This window comes from Piliocolobus tephrosceles, chromosome 15, assembly GCF_002776525.5.
Source record: "Piliocolobus tephrosceles isolate RC106 chromosome 15, ASM277652v3, whole genome shotgun sequence".
Taxonomy (NCBI): domain Eukaryota; kingdom Metazoa; phylum Chordata; class Mammalia; order Primates; family Cercopithecidae; genus Piliocolobus; species Piliocolobus tephrosceles.
In genome coordinates this window covers 93,194,664-93,218,755 of record NC_045448.1, presented here as the reverse complement: position 1 = coordinate 93,218,755, position 24,092 = coordinate 93,194,664, and the positions used below count along the sequence as shown (strand labels likewise).

Here is a 24,092-nt window from a genome sequence, read left to right as displayed (position 1 = left end):
TTAAGAAGCTTTTTTTTATTTTGGTGATAGAGCTGGAGTAAGAATCCAGCTTTCCTCCCATGAAATCTCCTTCTCTTTCCATTATACCACACATGCTTTCCACATGTGTCTAAAACTGACTTTCAAAGGGTTTGGAAGCAGTTCATAGTGTGAATCGTTGTTCTCTATTTCCTCTTTCTCTCGCATTTTTTGTAGCCATACAAAAATGTACAAGTTTAAGTCTGCTATTGTGTGAATGCTGAAATGATAAGTAGGGTAAGGGAAAATAAAGAAAAAATTTTAAAAGCTTGCAATGTTTTATGTCTCATAACAAATATAAATGGCCCATATTTCACATTTAAATAATGTATGTAAAGTAGGACATGAATTTATGGGCATTTTTAGCATGTGTACTTTGTGTTTAAATAGCTCTAGTTAAAATGCTAAATATGAAGCAGTGATTTCCAGGTGTAATTTTTTTATGCTTTAAGGAGCTCACGTTGAAGGAGAGAGGCAGTAAAAGAAAGGATAAACACTTACAGATCTTTTTGTCATTTGTGTTTTAAATTTTATTGTATAAATAGAGATAGCAAAGTACACAGTACTTAAATGTGTAACTTGATGAGTTTTTACAAATATGTATAGTGTATATATGGTAATCACTACACAGATCAATATACAGAATATTTCAATACCTCAGAAGTTTCCTTAATACCCCTTTTTATGTCACTTGCAGTCCTGCAAGAGGTAATCACTATTCTGACTTCTGTTATATATTGGTTTGTCTGTTTTCGAAGCGCATCTAAATGAAATCATACAGTACTGTCTCGTGTCTGGCTTATTTTGCTCCTCATTATGTCTATAAGATTCCTCTATATTTTTTGTAGCAGTTGTTAATTTTTTTCTTTTTAGTATTCTATGATATAAACAAAGTATAATTTATATATGTTTGCCTGTTGATAGAGATTTGTTGTTTATAATTTTTTACTATTAAGACTAGAGCTGCCAAAAACATTCTTATACTTGTCTTTTGGTGAATATGTGCACTCATTTTCTTGAATTATAAGGTTTTATAGTTATAAAAGTTCAAAACATTTTAATTGAAATAGCCAGAATGTCAAGACTGCCTCATAAGCAATTTTCAAGTCTAAGTGAATATGTATCTCTTTGATTTTATAATAGAAGCTGGGGAAAATTCCAGTGACTTTACAGCCACTTCAGGATAGTATCATATACCTGTTCTATGATGCAAGAGTTATGGTTATTATACATTCATTCAGTCATTCAGTAAATAGCAAGGTGCCATGCTTTCACCAATGAACAAACGAGTCATTTGACATAGTGTATGGAGTGCAATGATAAGAGAAATGAGAGCTAGCAGAGGAGTACTTAGAATGAAGCATCTCACCTAAACCTGGGTAGTAATGGGAGACATCTTATAGGAAATGACATCTAAACTGCATCCGAAATATTGAATTGGAATTAGCCAGGTGAAGGAGTTGTGGTGAGGCTGGTGACGTGAGCTGGGCATTGAGAGATTTTAGGCACTTTTTAAGGCTTGTAGACTTGAGAAACTGAAGGTAGCTGAGTAAGCAGAGGGAACCATTGAATATTATCTTTTTATTACAGAACCCCTTAAATGTATAAAGAATAGAATGAATCCTCATATACACATCCCACAGTTTCAGCAGTTTACCAACACATGGCCAATCTTATTAAGACCATGTCCACTATCCGTAGTGGATTATTTTGAAGCAGATTTGAGATATCATATCATATCATTGAAGATTTATGGCAGGAGAGTGACATTTTCAGTTTTGTGTTTTAGAAATTACACATACCTGGTAATTCTAAATTACCTTTAAAATGCACACACCATAGTTTAGTAGTTTTTCATTTGCTGCCATATATACATAGACATTTGCCTTTCTGCATGTGCTGTTTGTAGTAGTTTGCATTTTTTCAAACTATAGTGTTTTGGAAGTATGATTAAATGTTAAAATTGTTTTATGTATTCATCTTTCCATGTGTGTCGATTGGTTTATTTGCATTTGAAAATACTGTTAATGAATATTTTGGTTTCCATCTTCAAAAATGTCGTAATCAATGTAAAAGTCAGCTTGTTTCTAGGATTCAGCCTCCATAATAGCAAAGATACTAGTATTTGGAAAGAAATTAGATTTATAGTTTTATTATGAATCTTTTTTACAGATTCACGTTGAGGAATTGTTTTGTGGCTTGAGTTTTGTTATCTGTATGAAATTTTGTTTTTTTTTTGTTTGTTTACTTAGTGTTTCCTTTGTTGGTAAGAATTAATATAGACTGGCTGGGCATGGTGGCTCGTGCCTGTAATCCCAGCATTTTGGAAGGCCAAGGCAGGCAGATCACTTGAGGTCAGGAGTTTGAGACCAGCCTGGCCAACATGGTGAAACCCCCATCTCTATAAAAATACAAAAATTAGTCGGGCGTGATGGCGTGTGCCTGTAATCCCAGCACTGGGGAGACTGAGGCACGAGAATCGCTTGAACCTGGGAGGCGGAGATTGCAGTGAGCTGAGATTGTGCCACTGCACTTCAGTCTGGGTGGCAGAGTGAGACCCTGTCTCAAAAAAAAGCTTTTTAAAAACTTTTTTTTTTCAAATTAGGAAAATCATTCGTATTAAATATGACCAACAGTACTAGTTTTGAATAAAATTTTATACAGATAAGCTTAAAAAAATGGTATGACCCCAATCCAAAAGAAGGACAGTGACACAAACAGGCAAAGTATGCAATATAACAGGCAGGGAAAATTCAACTTCACTAGTCATCAAAGAAAGTAAAATTTTAGACCTATTAAGCTGGCAAAAAAAAAGCAACTGAAATTCTACCACCACCATTAGTAAAGTTGTAGTAAAACTAATCCACTGATTCACTGCCAAAGATCTAAATTGGTGCAGCCCTTGTGCAAAGCATTATTGGCGATACATGTCAACATTCCTGAGCATGGTAATTTCTGTAGACCATATATCTGACTCTTAAGTAAGCCCCATATCAAGAATAAAGTTCAACCAAAGAATAACTTCACACTTAAAAATGCTTATTGCTGAGTTATCGGTAAGCAGTCAAATGCCCAGCTCTGTGAATTATTTGTGATATAAAAGAACTTGATCAAATAAATATACAGACATGAAATGTATAATATTTAAGTACAAAATACAAATTGTGCCATGTACACCTACTAAAATTTCTGAAAATACATAAGCACAGGAAAGGGAACATGTAATAAAGAAAAAAGTTATATTCAAATGAAGAAATGTTTAATTATTTGATAGTGATACAGTATTTTTTAACTTAAAATGAGACAAATCCTTTTGTGCCTTTTGAGGTTTGCCTTTAAGCCACATGCCTGTATTATCTATTTAAATAATTATTTTTTAGAAATAAAAATAAAATAATAATTTAAGGACTGTACGCATAGTGACAAGCCATAAGCTGCACCAACCGGATCCTAGATCCTCTTTCCCCAAGGGCAGCCCATTCTTGGTTCTTAGGTTGCTTTTAGTTTAAAACTATAGCTGTCTATGAGCTACTAAGTTAAAAATACCTTCTTGTAAGTCGAGTGTTTCTTATAGCATTTTAGTTTAATTCCTTTTTTTGAAGAAAGTTTAGTAGACGGTAACTGTCGCAGTACTTTGGGATAGCACTGTATTTATTCATGCATTCATTTTGTGAGAATCAGTGATTTTAATCTAAGAGGTTTGCAAACTTCGGCTGCTGAGAATGGTTCTTACATTTTTAAAGGAATGTTAAATGAAGAAGAATTTGCAACAGAAACCATATACAGCCTGCAAATGTAAAATATTTACTATGTGGGCCTTTATAGAAAAATTTTTCAAGCACTTGTCTAAATGAATATAACATAAATTCTTAGCATATGCTTTTTTTCTTTTGAAAATCTTTCTGTAAGATTTGTTTTAGAATTGATATTTGAAAATTAAAATTTTCCTTCTGTAGAGAAGATGGCGAATTAGAAGATGGTGAAATAGACGATGCAGGATTTGAAGAAATACAAGAAAAAGAAGCAAAAGAGAATGAAAAGCAGAAAAGTGAGAAAGCCTACAGAAAATCAAGAAAAAAACATAAGAAAGAGAGAGAGAAGAAAAAGTCCAAAAGGAGAAAACGTGAGAAACATAAGGTTAGTTAGAATCTACTTTTTATTCTTTGATAAATTTTTATGAAATATAAAATATTGAAAATTAGAAAGCAGAAGTCATGATTTTATTATAAAACATATGGATTAGATATTTTCATGTATGTGATTAAACTTTCTAAACAAAGATTATATGAATTATCTTAAAGATTTAAAAAGTAATTAAGTTAAATATTTTTTTGTTGTTGGCACAGGGTCTGTTGCCCAGGCTTGAGTGCAGTGGCACAATTTTGGCTCACTGCAGCCTCAACCTCCCAGGCTTCAGTGATCCCCCACTCAGCCTCCTGAGTAGCTGGAACTACAGGTGCATGCCACCACATCTGGCTAATTTTTTTTTTTTTTTTTTAGTAGAGAGAGGGTTTTTGCTATGTTACCCAGGCTGGGCTCAAACTCCTAGGCTCAAGTGATCTGCTGATCATGGCCTCCCAAATTGCTAGGTTTATAGGTGTGAGCCACCACGCTGGGCTTCAGTTAAATTTTAATACAGATTGAAATAAATAATATTTTAATTGATGGAAAATTGTATACATGGATATTGGAAGGTTAAGGAAAGAGAGTTTCATTCTCTACAGATACAGATTAGCGCATTCGCATTGTCCATCTATTTATTCACGTATATTCATTTATATGTATGATCGAGTGCTTAGTATGGAAATCTTTATGCTGTGTGCTGAGGGTTATAGTAGTGAGTGAAATAGTTGGCTCTTAAAGAGATTACATTGCAAGGGGAAGGAGAGAGGCAACACACAAGTGAAAAACAGATGCTATCAGAAAAACAGCAGGGTACTGGATGGAGAATTATGTGTATTTGGGGTAGGGAAGAAGGGGAACCTATGCTGACTGAGAAATCATGGACAAGTTGGCAGCAATGGAGGAGCAGGTTTTGAAACTCCCTGAATTTTCTCCATTAAAATCGCATCAATTAGGATAACACAACCAAAACCCATTGACAACATCTACGAAAGAAGGAAGAAACGAGTTATCTCTAATAAACCTAAAAAATACAAATGACTGGAGCCAAACCGTAGACAGCAACAAGACCAGTGTCGCAACAGCATCAGTACAAATGAAGCAGAGGGAAAATAAAGGGACTTCCAGAAACCAAGTTGCCAACAGATATTCACCTCAAATGGTCCATGCCCAGCATGGAAACCTGATGGGCCTGAAAACAGCAACAGAAACTGGGAGGGGCTATACTATCATCACCAGTTCATGCATGAATGTAAGGTGACCACAGAAATTGGATGGTGCTGAAAAGATCTGGACCTGATGAACCCCTAATACGAATCAACCAAATCCCTTTTTACTACAGTCCCACACTGAGGAGGTAACTGCTGGAAGTAGAATCTACATTGAGAAACAGGCATATAGGGCCAAGGAAAGAAAGAGATAACAAGTGGGGGAAGGAAGCAGAAGAGGCATAGCTCAGAAAATAGCCATATTTTTGAATACTTCATGCTAACAGCAGAAGAGATAACCCTAGAGCTATGAAGCTAGGAAAGCTTTCTTGGCCCATTCCATCCGTTTTTTTCACATGAGAAGCAAGATAGGACTATGGTCACATTTCATAGTTGTTATTGTAAGGTAAAAGGGAATAATGGAGAGTAAATCTTCCAGAAAAGAAAGCATGCCCACAAAGCATATGAAAAATTTAACCTAATACTTAAAAATGACAAAAAATTAAGAAAATATAAGCTATGATCAAACAGCATAGAATAATAACAAAACAAAAAGGAAGTACTTAATAAAGTTATGAGCACAAGTGAATGCATTAGAATGAAAGCCAATAGTTTTTTTAAAAAGATCAACAACATATTTATCATTGACCAAACTAATCAATAATAAAAAGGAAAAGAAAAATAAATGTATATATGCTGAGGGTGAAATAACTATCAAAAAGGAAATTAAAATCATAAGAAATTTATGTATATAATTTTATGAAAATAAATATTAAAACCAAGATGAAATGGAAAATTTTCTGGAAAAGTACTACATAATGAAATTAATTCCAGAGAGTCAAAAAGTCTGAGACTTTTTGGAGTTTGTAATTTACCCTACCAAGAAACACAAGGACCAAATCTCTTCAGAGTATAATTCTATTAGTATTTTTCAGGTGAAAAGTTTTCCTTAGAGCTGGAGCGGCAGCTCCATGGCAGCTCTCATGGTGACTGAGCAAACTTGGCTTTTAAATATATACTGTTTATTTTAAATCCTAGCCAAGAATGATTAGATACTTAAAGTTGAAGCGTTTGACAGCATAATTAAAAAATATTTCTTCATATCACCTATCAAATTAGCAAAGACAAAAGCAATAAAATCATAAAAACCAAACTCCAGACCATTTAGGAACAAGATGAAGGAAAGCAATTTGTCTTTCCTAAAATAACATTTCAGGATGGGTTAGAGAAAAACAGAGCCTGCCCTTATAAGAGCATCAGAGTTCAATCATTGCAGCAAATTTTTACTGAGTTTGTACTAGATCTAGATGCTGGGACTGCAAGGATAATAATACACAGAGCCAGTGTCTTCATTGCTAAGAAATGTAAGAACTCTTTAAAGAGAATGCTCAACTCGGGAGGGTAATCATTTTGACCAGATGGAGAAGATTTGGTCCCATTTTTTTTTTTGAAATTATATTAATACTTGAAAACCATTACTCTTGATATCAATTATCATTATACTTGACATCAATAATCATTATCAATTACTTACGCTTTTCATTTCACTTTTGTTCAATTTTGTGGGACAGATTTATTTTATTTTTGTAATTTGTAATGTTTTGGTATCTTTTAATTTTAGGGTACTCATGCAATAGAATAAGAACTCCAAAGCCATTTTAGGTAAAAACAAATTAATACATATTCTACTCATGTTCTATTACCCTTTTTGGTGATTTAGGAGCCAATTTTACTTTCTTTAGGTTTAGCTTAAATGTAGATCATTTTAGAGCACAGGGGCGGAGTATTTCTGTTTAGGTCAAAGGGATAATGAGGAAAATGTCATAAAGTCTCTGAGCAGAGAGGAAGATATACTTTCTTCTCAGAAAACCTCAGCGAAGTTGGAATAGTGGTGGCCTTTGGAGCAAGAATTTTTCAGTAGTACTTCAGAGTCTCCTGGAATAATATAATCTACTGGTTGGTACCTTTGGCTGAAACAAGCTTATCTAATTACTAGTAAAATTTTCTTTCTTTTGCAAATGTAACATATTTGTCTTTCCCCTCTCTTCAGCATAATTCCCCATCTAGTGATGATAGTTCGGACTACAGCCTTGATTCAGATGTTGAACATACAGAAAGTTCCCATAAAAAAAGAACTGGTTTCTACAGGGATTATGACATTCCATTTACTCAGGTATTGCCATTTTTTTTTTTGTGATAGAACATAGATAGCATAAAATGTACAATTTTAACCCTGCAATTCAGTGGTATTAAGTATATTCACAGTGTTGTTCAGTCATCACCACTTACCCATTTCTAAAAATTCTTGATCATTCCAAACAGAAACTCAGCACCCATTAAGCAATAACACCTTGTTTTCCCCTGCCCCCAGCCCCTGAAAACCACTATTCTATTTTCTGTTTCTATGGATTCGCCTATTCTAGGTATTTCATATAAGTGGAATCATACAGTATTTGTCCTTTTGTATCTGGCTTATTTCACTTACCATAATATTTTAAAAGTTCACCCAAGCTGTAGCATGTGTCAGAATTTCTTTCCTTTTTAAGGCTGAATAATATTCCACTGTATGTATATATCACATTTTGTTTATCCATTCATCTCTTGATGGACATGTGGGTGTTCATCAAAAAAAGCTTCTACCTTTTGCTATTGTGAATCATGCTGCTTATGAACATGGGTATATAAAAATCTTTTTAAGACTTCTTTCGGTTTATTGGGGTATATATTTAGGTGTAGAATTGCTAGATCATATGGTGATTCTATGTCCAACTGTCTGAGGAACCACGAAGCTGTTTTCCACAGTGGCTGCACTATTTTACATTATTTACAATATTTACATATTGTTTATATTACAATAATGTAAGTATAAAAATACATTTACATTATTTACAGAATGCCTGAGGGTTTCAATTTCTCTACATCCTTGCCAACATATGTTTTTTTTTTTTTCTTTGTTTTCTTTTGGAAACAGAAAATGGTATGAAGTGGCATCTCATTGTGGTTTTTGAGTATTGCCCTTTTAAGAGAAAAATTAAACTTTGAATTTTATTCTTTCTGGTATTTTAGCAGACATAGGCTATAAATTTGAAATCTTTGAACATAAAGAATACATAATGTATTAGTTTGCTAGAGCTAACATAAAATTTTACAGACTGGGTGGCTTAAGCAGTAGAAATGTGTTTTCTCACAGTCTGGAGTCTAGAAGCCCCAGAGCAAGGTGCCAGCAGGGTTGATTTCTTTTGAGGGCTGTAAGGGAAGGATCTGTGCTAGGCTTCTCTCCTTGGTTTGTCGCTGGCCTCCTTCTCACTGCTTTGTCCTTACATGGTCATGCCTCTGTGCACAGGAACCCCTGGTGTCTCTCTTTGTCCAAATTTCCTCTTACTGTAGGAACACCAGTCAAACTGGATTAGAGCCCACTTTAACAGCCTCATTCTGATTTAGTCACCTCTTTAAAGGCCCTATCTCCAGATATACAGTATTTTGTGCTAGGCAAGTAATGATGCTCTCAGAGTCACTAGGAAGTATTCAGATCAGTGTGCACTTACCTGAAAAGCCCCAGAGTTTCTGAGTTCTCGTTTTGGCCAGTCTGTCACTGTTCTGGTCTAGAGCAGCACTATTCTTTCTCCTAATTTGGTGTTCCTAATCTCTTGTGAGTTTAGAAACTGAAAGACTATTTTTGTTAGTTATTTCTATTGTCTGATTCACTGTTGCCGCCTTTATAGTTGAGATTGCTAAGTGACCATTAAATAAATGAAGTTTTATTAAAATATCTTCTCAAAATTTGAAAAGAATTATATATTAGTTAATAATTTTATCTAGTTAGGTAAATATCAAAATGTTTGTAAGGTCAATATGTCCAGTGATTTTAGAGTCAGTGGTTGTTGCTATTTCTCAGAACGTTTTATAACTACTCATTAAAAAATATTTTTACCACAAATGACAAAACTTTTAATTCAGCAACACCGATATATAGTTAGATTTATTCTTTAGAAATATTCAGAAGTCATTTGGAGACTCTTACAATGAATGAAAAGATGCTCAGGATGGGCATTATTATTTCAGGTAAGAAGACATTTGAAAATATCAAGTAATGAGACAGGTTCTGGATTCATAAGTTATCACTGAAAGTATCCCCAAATAGGAAGTTCCAAATATTTAAAATAGTGGCAGCATTATTACAATAAGTACATAGCCTTCTATGTGGCCACTGTGGGAGGCAAGATCAATTTGTATGTATAAACAATAGTGCAGTTGTTTGAGGTATCTCACATTTTTTAAACATTATGCAGTTATTTATTGTTAATAAATATGTATTGTTAATATTAAATAGACTATTATATATCTCTATAGATATCCTGCTATTATTTTTGCTTCAAAAAATCAGTTAAAGAAATTAAGAAAAGGGATGGTCTTTTATATTTATCTACATTTCATTTCCAGTGTTTTTCACTTTTTTGTAGATCTGAGTTTTAATATGATACCATTTTCTTTTAGCCAGATGTGCTACATCGTTTAGCCTTTGTTTAGCATATCTTATTGCGCAGGTTTTGCTATCAGTAAATTCTCTCAGCTTTTATTTATTGGGCCATTGTGTTTATTTTATCCTCATGTTTTATAACTTTTCATTTTGTCATAATTTCAGGCTTACAAAAAAGTTGCAAGAATGGTGCAGAGAACTCCTGTATATCTTTCATCCAGATTCCCCAGTTAACATTTTACCACATACGCTTTACCTAATCTTTCTTCTTTAGTCTTCTCTTCCCTTCAGAGAGATCTAATTTGCCTTTATTTATTTATTTATTTGTTTATTAGAGACAGGGTCTTGCTCTGCCACCCAGGCTAGAGTGTAATTTGCCTTTAAACCCATCTATTAAGTATTTTTCATATATAGAAATTTGATTCTTTTAAAATCTTCTAAGTCATTTTTATAGTTTCAAGTTTGCTACCAAAATGCTCATATTGTCGTGTCTTTTTCTTGAAAATAGCAGACTTCAGATATAAATATCTATATCTGAAGTCTGTATTTTTTTTTGAGACAGAGTCTCACTTTGTTGCCCAGACGAATGCAGTGGCATGATCTTGGCTCACTGCAACCTCTACTTCTCGAGTTCAAGCGATTCTTTTGCCTCAGCTTCCCAAGTAGCTGGGACTACAGGCATATGCCACCACACCCAGCTAAATTTTGTAGTTTTAGTGGAGACGGGGTTTCACCATGTTGGCCAGGTTGGTCTCGAACTCCTGACCTCAAGTGATCTGGCCACCTCTGCCTCCCAAAGTACTGGGATTATAGGCGTGAGCCACCGTGCGCGGCCTGAGTCTGTATTTCTATTGCCTGTTATTTTTTGCTGGTTCTCTTTCATGTGATCCCACCTCTTCATAAGCCTATTTTTGTTTTCAGTTTTGTCTATTCTGTGCTAAGCATTTTGTAGAAATAACTTGAGGCCTCGGGTGATGTTCTTTTCCTTCAGAAAGAATTTTTACTTACTTCTGCCAGATTTCTGGTGACCCTTACAAACTTTATTCCAGTTTCAGGATTTGAGACTTCTGAGCCACTCAGATTCCTGCTGAAGGCTGGGCTGCAGTCTCTGATTCACATTTTGCAATCACTTTATAATTGAGGATGGGGAAGCTGAGGCAAAAGAATCGCTTGAACTCGAGAAGCAGAGGTTGCAGTGAGCCAAGATCATGCCACTGCATTCCAGTCTGGGCAACAAAGTGAGACTCTGTCTCAAAAAAAAAAAAAAATACAGACTTCAGATATAGAAATTTATATCTGAAGTCTGCTATTTTCAAGAAAAAGACACGACAATATGAGCATTTTGGTAGCAAACTTGAAACTAAAAAATATTTTTCTATCTTTTCTACTTTTTTTAAGAGAGACAACTAGTCTAAATTACCCAATCTGCTATATACAAGAAGAGAAAGTTGAATACCATTTCTTCCATATATATATTTTGGAGTTGACTCACTGAGAATTAAGATTATATCCTAACTATATCTAAAAATCCATTTTTGTTAGATAACAAGTATCTGCTATATAACTTCTAAAATTACGGGGCAAAATTAGAATATACGTCAACACCTAGCAGTTAAATTAGAGAACTTAATATGGCTTCCTTTTTTCTCATCTTTCTTCAGGGCCTCCTTTTCCTTTATTTGTTTCCAGTGATTGCTGTGGGGCCCATTTTTGTTTTACGGAAACCAAATCTATCCCTAGAGACATTCTAGCAGTTTGTATAGCCTAATAATCAGTTGGCAGAGTGATTAGAAAAGGTATCTATTTTTGTGGGATTTATTGTCTTTTTTCATTTATCTTCTCTTGGTTGGACTTGAAAAAATACTTGCTAGACCCTTGCCTATGAGTGCATTTTGTTCATCCCAATGATGAATGTATGAACTGCTCTAGAAAAGTGGGGCTGCTCTGTAACCCTTTTTTCATTTCATGCTTCCTGGGAAGCTCATACCACATGGTGTGAATGCGAATGTGAAGGACCTTAGCAGTCGACACTAGAAGTCTTTAACCACAGAAGGAGAAGGAGCCATGGAATGGAATGTGCATTCTTAGGGGACTATTAAGAATATTTGTCAAAGATCAGATGGCTGTAGATGTGTGGTATTATTTCTGAGGACTCTGTTCTGTTCCATTGGTCTATATCTCTGTTTTGGTACCAGTACCATGCTGTTTTGGTTACTGTAGCCTTGTAGTATAGTTTGAAGTCAGGTACCACAATGAGATACCATCTCACACCAGTTAGAATGGCAATCATTAAAAAGTCAGGAAACAACAGGTGTTGGAGAGGATGTGGAGAAATAGGAACACTTTTACACTGTTGGTGGGATTGTAAACTAGTTCAACCATTATGGAAAACAGTATGGCAATTCCTCAAGGATCTAGAACTAGAGGTACCATATGACCCAGCCATCCCACTACTGGGTATATACCCAAAGGATTATAAATCATGCTGCTATAAAGACACATGCACACGTATGTTTATTGCGGCACTATTCACAATAGCAAAGACTTGGAATCAACCCAAATGTCCATCTGTGACAGACTGGATTAAGAAAATGTGGCACATGTACACCATGGAATACTATGCAGCCATAAAAAAGGATGAGTTTGCATCCTTTGTAGGGACATGGATGCAGCTGGAAACCATCATTCTTAGCAAACTATCACAAGAACAGAAAACCAAACACCGCATGTTCTCACTCATAGGTGGGAACTGAACAATGAGATCACTTGGACTCGGGAAGGGGAACATCACACACCGGGGCCTATCATGGGGAGGGGGTAGGTGGGAGGGATTGCATTGGGAGTTATACCTGATATAAATGATGAATTGATGGGTGCTGACGAGTTGATGGGTGCAGCACACCATCATGGCACAAGTATACATATATAACAAACCTGCACGCTATGCACATGTACCCTAGAACTTAAAGTATAAAAAATATATATATATTTACAGTTGGGAAACTAGGGAGGAGGTAAATGAAAATTTAGGGATAATTCTACTTAAGGTAGGAACACAGAGATTATTATGATAAAGCTATGCAAATCAGAGAATTGAATTAATATTAAGAATTTAAAACTTCTGTGAGAAGTATCTAATCTCCAGAGAAAAATTTATACTCATCTATTAACAGAGTAATCTTCAATCATAAAGTGTTGAAATATATCAAGTATTAATATAGTCACAGTTTTAATAAAAAGAAATGTAACCATCATTTAACTAGTTAATTTAATCTTCAACTTAATCTAAGCAATTATTTTTTGTTTTGCTTAGTTTTCATAATGGCTTTTAAAAAATGTCAGAAACACTGTGTTTTGGCTACAATCATAAATTCCCTTCTGAACTTCTGAAGTGCTAGACTGAGAATGGAGTTTATAAACTTTAAAAAGTACTACTTAAAACAAATCAAAAATATGATACAATTTTTTAAAATTTAAAATTGATGAGTGAGTTGGTTTTCTTGATTATGCATTTTTTCTCTATTTTATAATTAGAAAGATTTAATACTTCATTGCGTTTCATTAAACACATAGTCTCGTATTGGTATTTTGCGAGAGTAATATTTTATTTTGTTTGTTTATTTGTTTATTTTGAGACAGGGTCTCACTGTGTCGCCCAGGCTGGAGTGCAGTGGTGCAATCTTGGCTCACTGTAACCTCCTTTCACCTCCTGGGTTCAAGCAATTCTGCCACCTCAGACTCCCGAGTAGCTGAGACTACAGGTGTATGCTACCACATTCAGCTCATTTTTGTATTTTTTGGTAGAGACGGGATTTCACCATGTTGGCCAGGCTCTTTTTGAACTCCTGACTTCAGGTGATCCGCCTGCCTCGGCCTCCCAAAGTGCTGGGATTACAGGCGTGAGCCACCGTGCCTGGCCAGAGTAGTATTTTAATATCACATTTAAAATGCACTAAGCTGGCTGGGTGCAGTGGTTCACACCTGTAATCCCAGCACTTTGGGAGGCTGAGGCGGGCAGATCACGAGGTCAGGAGTTTGAGACCAGCCTGGCCAACGTGGTGAAACCCCATCTCTATTAAAAATACAAAAATTAGCCAGGCATGGTGGCGTGCGCCTGTAGTCCCAGCTACTTGGGAGACTGAGGCAGGAGAATTGCTTGAACCCAGGAGGCAGAGGTTGCAGTGAGCCAAGATCGTGCTGTTGCACTCCAGCCTGGGCAACAGAGCGAGACTCTGTCTCAAAATAAATAATTAATTAAATAAAATGAACTAAGCTAAAGATGAGTTTTTTGGTTTGGATTTTTCTAGATCTTTAAGTTGTAATTATGTGCAATTTTTTCTCGCTTTATTATAAAATATTGACAGAGGATACAATAGAGCTAATAAAAATATTTCAGTGAATAGACAGACCTGAATATTGTCATTTAATAAACTTCTAGTACTAAAGTGTATTCTTTGTTTTCACATGCTTTAGTAAGGAAGCAATAAAAGTAATAATATTTGTTGTAATAAACAGTTTGTAAAAATAAATAAATAACTTTCTAATGAGCAACTTATTCACTAGATGTTTTTCACTATTAGGGAAAGCTCTGTTTTTTCTGTTAGACCCTTGATACAGACATTTTCTTTTTATAAAATTTTCCACACATACAGTTTTTTATTAAATATAATGTAATTTGAGAATTTTCCAGTGTTAGGAGAAATAGTATGTTTTACCACATTCCCCCACCCCAAGCTATTTAACTGCCTTTTCCCTGTTTTCAAAAAGGCTTTTTCATTTTTTGGAGGAAAAATTTATAGTATGATGGTGTGTATTTTTACTTTTTCCTGTGTGTAAGATACTGAGACATAGAACATAGAAAACAAAGGCTAAAGCATAAAGATTACAATACTTAATTATCTCAGGGTAACATTTAGGCTTTTGAACTTAGTGTTAAGTAGTATCGTAGATAAATACTAATGAAGAGTCAGAACTAGTAACTATCTTTTCTCCTTTCTCCGAACTTGCTGGGGGGAAAAGGATGTTCTGTGCTACTGTCAATTGCTATATATAATTGAAAAATCCTGATAATGATTGTCCATTTTCACTTAGCGTGGACATATATCAGGAAGCTACATGACATCAAAGAAGGGTCAACATAAAAAATTTAAAAGTAAAGAATATGATGAGTACAGCACCTACAGTGATGACAACTTCGGTAACTACAGTGATGACAACTTTGGTAATTACGGTCAGGAAACAGAGGAAGATTTTGCTAATCAGCTGAAACAATACAGGCAAGCTAAAGAAACCTCAAATATTGCTTTAGGGTCATCATTTTCTAAAGAATCAGGGAAAAAACAGAGAATGAAAGGAGTTCAGCAAGGTAAGTTTGAAATTACAGTCTGTCTTAGAATGTGAGAACCTTATTAAAACAGGCATCTGTGGAGTAAAAACTTAGAAACTTCTTATCCCCGCTCAAGATTAGCTTATTCTTGTAGAACCTAAATTCGTTTTCTTTTATTTTGTAGAACTTTAGAACAGAATCTGCAAATATTTCAATCTGTATGATATATGAATATTTCAATTGGAAAGATATTCTAATGATTTACAAATACATAAAAATGCAATCCAACTTTCTTATATTTTTCCCCTTGCTTCTATATGATGTCAGTATACAGTTGTCTCTCTCGCTGTATGTATTGCTTTAAATTTAGAAAAGCTGGGAAGCTATTGTTTTATTAGGCTTTAAAATACAGCAGTCATTTTTGCTAAACAAATGTGCATGAACTATGAACATCCTTTAAAATTGGAGATAAAAACAAAATCTAAAGACATTTCTGCACTGATCGCCTTACATAGTCCCTGGAGAGACAGGACAAGTTGCCAGCTGTTGACAATAAGTGAAGAAACTATGGGTCATGTAAGGCTCAAATCAGCCTTAACTATTGGCTAGTCAAAATACCTGCTTCAGGAAAAGTGGAGCAATATGAGACTGAAATGAAGTAGTGAGGAACCACACTCTATATAACTACCCTTTAATTATCTTTGCATACAGGAATCCATTATGAGTAAATTTGATTATTTCTATGACTTTATTTTTTCTTGATTTCCTAGCAGAATTTCTTTGAAAAATGTGAATGTAGGCTTTAGCTGAAATAAAGGGAAAATAATTTTTCTACACATAGGCTGTTGTACTGAGCAAGTTTGTTCCTGTAGTCTAGATGGTGTGGTATCAGGGATCATCCCACTTGGAGAATAAGGGTAATGCAAAGAAGTCTTGCTCATCCCTTCCCACCTGGGGCTTTTCTTTTCAAGCTCCTACCTGTTTGTCCTCTTAAAGAACTGAGTATTGGCCAGGCCAAGGGCTCACACCTAAAGTCCCAGCTTCTCAGGAAGCTGCGGTGGGAGGATTGCTTGAGCCCAGGACTTCAAGGTTACAGTGAGCTATGATCTCACCACTTTACTCCAGTCTGGCTGACAGAATAAGACCCTGTCTCTAAAAATAAAAACAATTTTTGTAATTTGGGTATCTTTTTATATACTTTTAAATACCAAGTTTTTCAAAAACAAAAAAAGTATAATTTTTTCATGTGTATATATCTACTCAAAATTATCAGTGGAAATTTGATTTGCTGCTAATTAACCACTGATACCTATAATGTCTTCCTTAAATAGGAATATAATATTTGATTCTCTTAAAAACAGAAAGGCTTGTTCATGATCTTATGCTAAGGAAAATTAAAAATAATAAAACTCGATTTTGCTTCTCTAGCCATGCGTATCCTTGTTCCTTGCCTTCCTATGTTGTTAACATCCCTTAAGAAACAGTACCAAGGAGATAAGATATAAAGATTTAATTTTTTTCATTGAATCTAGAAGGAGAAAAAAATGCACTATTATAGACTATTAAAATGTGCTGTTCCTTATAAACTAATAAATTGAAAGGTATGCTGTTTTTCTCTTAAATTTAAGTACATTTTAACTTTTCTAGGTATTGAACAGAGAGTTAAAAGTTTTAATGTTGGCCGTGGACGTGGCTTGCCGAAGAAAATCAAACGAAAAGAACGTGGGGGAAGAACCAATAAAGGGCCTAATGTTTTTTCAGTATCGGATGACTTTCAAGAGGTACTAAGAATTTATATATAAGGAAGGGAGGAGCTTTTTCATCTTTTAATTTATTTGGTGGCAAAGAAAGCATTGTGATTTTAATGATACTTTCCTAGTAAATGAAAAATTACCAGCTCAGATAAAATGAGTATCAGTAACCTCCAAAAAATAGTTGTTAATTAGTTGTGAAACTAGTATAGAAGTACAAATGTTGGTGACTTTGAAATAAAATTATTATGTTTGAAGGAACCTCAAAATAAAATTGATAAGTTTAAAAGCAAAAATATATCCTCTGTTAGTCTTCTTTTGTGCTTTTCTTTCCTAGGAATCATCTTCCCCAGATGTAATTGGCAATAAAATGCTAATAGCTCAATATGTAGCAGGGACAAGAAGGGAGGCAGTGGTAAATTAACTTCCTTTTTAGAGTTGAAAGCATTGAAAGAGAAGAAAGGGGGATATAAATGGTTGGAAAGGTGAACTTATATGTTACGTGTGGTAGATATTCAGTAAATATATGTCAAATTGAGTTGAACTCTGAACATGAACTTTAACCTTGTAGTGACTCCCTGGATTACAGTGGTCCAATTCCTGTATTCTACTGCTATTCTAGTAAGATTTGATTGAATTATAGAGGCAATAGTGGATCATTAAAAGCTGCAGTTTTGGCCGGGCACAGTGGCTCACACCTGTAATCCCAGCACTTTGGTAGGCCAAGTCGGGCAGATCCTGAGGTCAGGAGTTCAAGACCAGCCTGGTCAACATGGAGAAACCCTGTCTCTACAAAAATACAAACATTTGTCAGATGTGGTGGTGCACGTCCGTAGTCCCAGCTACTCGGGAGGCTGAGGCAGAAGAGTCATTTGAACCCAGGGGCCGAGCTTACAGTGAGCCGAGATGGCTCCACTACACGCCAGCCTGGGCAACAGAGCGAGACTTCATCTCAAGAAAAAAAAAACTGCAACTTTGAGTGAGAGCTGAGAGGGATAGCTATATACTATAATTTGAAAATACTTGGTTTTCGGATCTCTCAGTTTAAAGATAATGGGCAGAGATTGCTTAATATGCACTCCTTAGTATACTGTTTAGAGAGATGTTAACAGGTGTGACCTAAAAAAAGAAGTTCAGACCCAAATAAATTTGCAAAACACAGCACATGCCATCTGCTTTTAGAGATTCTCAGTTGACATTAATGTAGTAAAGCTTCTGAGCAGCTTAGGCAGAAAGAAGCTTATTTTGTTCAACCCATCGTTTACTCAACTACAAACAATTTTTTTCCCCCTACATACCTACTAACATTCACTGAGCCACTCACTGTTCCATGGAACAGCAGTTTTGGAATTATTGTAGTTATTATTTTAGAATTTTGGGGTGACTAAAAACCTACCTGTCATCTTCTTAGACACTAGTAGACCTTTAGAATGTGCTGATTTCCCTAACCCAAACTAATACAAATGCTTTCTAAGAAAGCCTGCTCCTATATCCAGTTCTTACACCCTATACCTTTAAACAAAATTAGCTTCCAGGAAAGTGTGACTTTGAGCAAGTTTTACCTGTCTCTTTGCCTCAATTTGCTTAATCTGCAAAATGAGGGTATAGTATTAAGTTAACTCTAAGGGCTCCATCTAGCACAACATTTTAGATGTCTATAGATCTGGGCTATACCTGAAAGATAATCATGTAACAGAAATATCAAGATAAAAATGCATTATCAATCATGTCAGTTTATTGGCTATCATGAGAGACAATTCTTAAGATTCCATAAACAATTGGGAGTGTGCCAGAGCCCAAGGAAGCAGTTCATTTTCAGGAATGGTCTGCAGGTGGCCCATCCAGAATAGCGTGAACATGCAGGCCACACCAGAGTGGCCAAGATAGATCCGTCTCTGTCCTAGGCCTTTCAGAGATTATGAGTCTCCAAAGCCAAATCAATTCAGGGGTGCCTTCAGATTCATCATAATTTTTTTTTGAAAAATCAAGAGTAGTCACAGAAGAAGCAAACTTTCACTGAATTTTAAAGGATTCTTCATTTTATTGGTCATAATACTCTTAAATTGTGTTAGTGTTTACTGTACCTACTACATTTTTTTGTAATATTTTTTTCCTGGTAGATCCTTACATTTCCTCTACCTGATATATATTTTTTATGCTCTTGTCTCTTGTATCAATATATCTTCTAAAGTAAATAAGTTTTAAAATGACCAAGTACAGTAGGTAGCTTGTTTTTTTTTTCTCCCTCCATCTCTCCCTCTTTCTCTCCTTTCTTGTATTGGTTTTTATTTGCGGTACTGTTTTGTAATGCAAAGAATATAGGAGTTGCAAGGCACAATTCCTGAGTTCTGTCAGTCTGCTAACTCGCCATATCTTCTAGGCACTTAATTTTGCCCTAAAAATGTATTTGTTAAAGTTGCTTTAGATTTTCTGTAGTACCTTGACTATAGTCAGGTTTCCCATAGCTGTGGACACCGAGATACTTTCTACTCATTTAAGTGGAACTAAACTAAAAAACAAAACAAAACACTTCCCCACCACAATCCTCTGTTAAAACAATGAAACATTATTTGAAAGTAATATATACAGAAAGAGTAAGTTATTAATGAAACATAAGTACAACTTGTTGCATTTTTCAGGGTGTGTATGTGTGTGTGTGTGTGTGAGATTACCTAATTTGTTTACTTTTTAATTTCAGAGTTGTAGTCTTCAGGTTGGCTCATTGATTTTTGCATAATTCAGTTCCTTTGGCTGTTTGTTTTATTTTATAACAGCCACGATTCTTCATACAGAATGCCTATGTGAGCTGGTCATTTATATCTGCTTATTCTAAATGAATCTAAACATAAAAATGTTTGTGAATCAAATTTATATAGATTTGAGACACTTTAAATGAGTCTATCAGAGTATATTATAAGCAATTTCATTGTGTTTTCCTGGGATAAATTAGGTATATTTATATTTTAAAAACGATTCTCTAGGATTATCTGTTTACTTGGTATTGTTGTACCTTTTTCAGAATTCTTATAGTACAATGTGATTTCAGCTGTGAGTGCTGGGGATCAGATTTCAATGTAGACATCTATTGCCTCAATGTTTGCTGTGAGGCAATTTCTTGTTTTCAGTAGATTGAACTTTATGCTCTATCTTTTAGCAAATTAAGAGAAAAGGGAAAACAGAAATCACAAGAGTAAATAGTCATTGAACTCCTGTGATGTACAGGGCACAGTGCATACCAGGTGCTTGAAAAATATTGTTGTTTTTTAGAGTTGATGAACGTAACTCATTACATTTAGCATGGTTAAGCATCATCATACTCTGCCTTGTTACTCAATCTTACATGTAAAGCAGAAGTTGAATAGGGGACTCAGGAGAGGTAAGGAAAACAAGTAGGGCTATAAGATTTCTTTTCCTTTAATTTTCTTAAGTTTTTTTCTTAACTTTTTAAATTTAAAAGTTAAAGGTAATACACGCTCCCTGTTTGTTTGCCCTTTTTTTCCCCTAAAGAAAGTACAAAATAACGACACACATACACAATCTCTAATCCTGCCATCCAGAGATATATACACCGTAAAATATGGGGGTATATTCTTTTTGTCTTTTTTCCTTTGCCTTTATTTATTATTGTAGAATTAGGATCAATTTTTTACTTCAAAAATTATTGTAAACTTTTTTTTTGTTTGTTTTGTTTTGTTTTTTTTGAGACACTCTCACTCTGTTGCCCAGGCAGAAATGCAGTGGCGTGATCTTGGCTCACTGCAGCCTCCACCTCCCAGGTTCAAGCGATTCTCATGCCTCAGCATCCCAAGTAGCTGAGATTACAGAGGTGTGTGCCACCACGCCTGGCTAATATTTTGTATTTTCACTAGAGACAGGGTTTCACTATGTTGTCCAGGCTGATCTCAAATTCCTGGCCTCAAATGATTCCAAAGTGCTGGGATTACAGGCATGAGCCACTATGTAAACACTTTTTATGATCCAAAGTTGTTGATTTTTTTAATGACTGCATAATATTCTGCCACCTAAATGTATCGTAATGTATTTGACTAGTCTCCTAGTTTTAGATGTGTAGAGTGTTTCTCGTTTTTCTGTTTGTTTTACTATGTCAGTATTTCTGCAGTAATTTATTATATGAATAGATCTTTATGTGTCTCTCTGATAATTCTTTCAAAATAATCCCCAAAAGTACAAATTGTATGTCAAACAATATGGATATTTCAAAGTCTTTTATAACATACCTATCAATAATATTAGTGCATATTTTATTGTGCCTTTGCTCATATTGAGAATTGTGGATTTTCAAGCTTTTTATAATTTTATTTAAAAATAGTTATTCATCTTCATTAAAATAGAAAGAAATAGACTTTTTTTGGTAATCACTAGTAGCATAAGTAGATTACTAGACACATATCTCTCTCCAAATAAATGAATAGCATCAGAATGTTCAGTCTTGATCACTTTTTGTAGTCAATTTGTACTTTTTTCCAGATTAACTTAATTATACATTTTGATACCTATTAATGTTTCATATGTTGCATTCAAATGAAATTTTTTTCTTGCAGTATAGTAAACCAGGGAAAAAATGGAAGGTTATGACTCAGGAATTTATTAATCAGCACACAGTGGAACACAAAGGAAAACAAATCTGTAAATACTTCCTGGAAGGGAGATGTATTAAGGTAAATTTATAGAGGTATCATAAATCATTTTAACTTCCAAAATAATCTTTAAAATTAAAGTCTTTTGGGGGGTGGTTAATTTTTTTCTCTTCTCATGTAGTTGTAATAAAACTGGGTCTTTAAAATGTATCTTGCATGGAAATACCATATATTAGAGCTCATTTAATTATGTTCTGGGACAATAACATAATTTGTTGAAATTATGTTTTAATTTTGTTTAAAAGACACATAATGCTACGTGGCAAGTACTGTTCAAAGTACAACTAATATTAAATGATTTAATCCTACAGTGACCCTACAAAGTAGTTAATGTTATTATCCCCATTTTATTCATGGCACCAAGAGGTTGAGTAAGTTCCCATGGTAGCTCAGCTAGAAATGGTGAGTGCTGGTTGAACTCAGGCAGTATCCTGTGAGGTCTTGCTCACTGTGCTGCCTCAATGCATGTAGCTACATCCACTGTCTTGGGCAGGAATTCTAAGGGGTCATTTGAGTTATTATTTGTTCATTATTAAAGACTGAAGATAATGACCATAATTTTACCATGAGACACCATGTAGAAAATTCAGCTGTTGTTTCTTTGTTTCTCTTTGTTTCTTACCGTTTTTTTCTTTTTCTTTTCTTTCTTTTCTTTTTTTTTTTGTGAATAGGGAGATCAGTGTAAATTTGATCATGATGCAGAGTTGGAGAAAAGAAAAGAGATCTGCAAATTTTATTTACAAGGATATTGTACCAAAGGAGAGAATTGCATTTATATGCATAATATCCTTTATTTAAAATGTATGTTAAACAAAATGCTGAGGTTTTAAAGCATCCTTGAGGTTTTAAAAAATAATAAATACACCCTAGAAAGCCTAGTTTGGTTTTTAACTTTAAAACAACACATTACATAAAGCCAGTCTAGTCAAACTTTGTACTTCAAAAGAGCAAACCGACTTTTATTCTTTAGGGAAATGAGATAACTGCCCTTTGGAAAAAATTCTGTGAAGGGAAGGTACCTTAATATAATCAGCTTAAAGTATTTCAAGAGAATCTGCTTCCTGAAGGAGTAGTTGGCAAAATACTTATTTTATTCCATAATTATTTTACTCCATAATTATTTTACTTAAGTTCAGGAGTAATAAAATTATCATTGTAAAAATTATAAAAGTCTTATCAAATCTTACCACTCAATGATAGATGCTGTATTCTTCCCCACTCTCCCTTGGGAAATATATACATGTAAATTGTATTCCTGCTCCTACCCAAATTGGAATTTCACTATATATAGTGTTCTGGTCCTTTAAAAAAATATATTCTGCAATTTTTCCATGTTAATTTCCCCCCAAATATCTTATCAGGTTGCTCACTACCACTTATGACTAATAAAGCTTTCCCCCACGGAATTGAAACTATCATTGATAATATGTTTATATGTATGGATTTATTTTTTTGGAGTTCGTGTTTGGCTTCATGGATTTGTTCACCCTCATGGCTGTGTTGCTTTGCTGTGATTATTTCTGCCACAACAGCACACTGTAATATTTGGTAGATTCTGATGTTTATTTTTCCAGATAAATTTTTAAATTCTGTTGTGTTTTAAAAATGTGAAAAAAAGAAAGTGAATAAAATGGAAAATGAAAAATGCCTGTTACCATAGATCAAAATGTCAAAAAATGGAACCATGCAATTACCAGAGGAATACATGATGAATTTCTTTATAACCCAGGAGAACAGAAAAATTTCCTTGTCTCAAAATCCAGAAGCAAAAAGGGAACAGATTGAAAGTTTGACTCCATGAAAAAGCTTGCATTTGCAAAACAAATACATGTAACATGAGCTAAATAAAAAGATAAATAATAAAGTGAGAAAGATTATGTGTAATTTATATCACTTACAAAGAGGTCATACCCTTAATATATGAGTTTCTAAACACTAAGAAGAAAAATGAGGCAAGAGATACAGATTCACAGAAAGAGAAATGCAAATGGTCCCAAAACATATAGAAAGATGTTCAGTCTTGTTCCTAATAAGGGGAATGTAATTTAAGCCACACTGAGATAACATTTGCAGCTGTGTCAGGTTTGCAAAATCAAAAAACCATGACAGCAAAGTTTGTTAGCAAGGATGTGAGAAAACCTTGTTGCTGGCAGTGTCAAAATGGTGCATTCCTATAGAGAGCTTGGCAATGTCTGGCAAAATTATATATGCATTTACCCTTTGACCCAGCAATCCCAAGTTTTGCAAATTCTCCCCAATAGACCTGGGCAGTGATTACTGATGCCTGCTAAAATCATGAGGTGAAAGTTAATTAGGAACTTTACAATTGATGGATGAAGCTGACAACACCTGAAAGGACTGATCAGTCTTAACATTACTAAAAAGAAACAACCAGATATTAAATGCCTTTTGATATGATACAGTAGAGAGTATTTGAATACCATCTATGACCTATATTAAAATTAACAAATGATACAAAAATAAAAGGGAAAGGGGAACTTCTAGAAATCAATAAAAGTAACTTGGGAGATA

General features: G+C 34.5%; 1 protein-coding gene across 3 annotated transcripts in view; it reads left to right on the top strand.

The window, feature by feature from the left end:
• Nucleotides 1-24,092, top strand: part of ZC3H6 (zinc finger CCCH-type containing 6) — a 59,195-nt gene that overhangs the window by 20,348 nt on the left and 14,755 nt on the right. For 2 of the 3 annotated variants that reach the window (XM_023189434.2, XM_023189435.3), the window contains exons 2-7: nucleotides 3,975-4,155; nucleotides 7,399-7,521; nucleotides 14,917-15,190; nucleotides 16,799-16,932; nucleotides 21,465-21,581; nucleotides 22,232-22,343. In XM_023189434.2, coding sequence (XP_023045202.1) covers nucleotides 3,975-4,155; nucleotides 7,399-7,521; nucleotides 14,917-15,190; nucleotides 16,799-16,932; nucleotides 21,465-21,581; nucleotides 22,232-22,343 — 941 coding nt within the window. Of the gene's footprint in view, nucleotides 1-3,974; nucleotides 4,156-6,969; nucleotides 7,011-7,398; nucleotides 7,522-14,916; nucleotides 15,191-16,798; nucleotides 16,933-21,464; nucleotides 21,582-22,231; nucleotides 22,344-24,092 lie in introns of those variants that run through there. The other variant, XM_023189436.1, reaches the window with a different exon arrangement.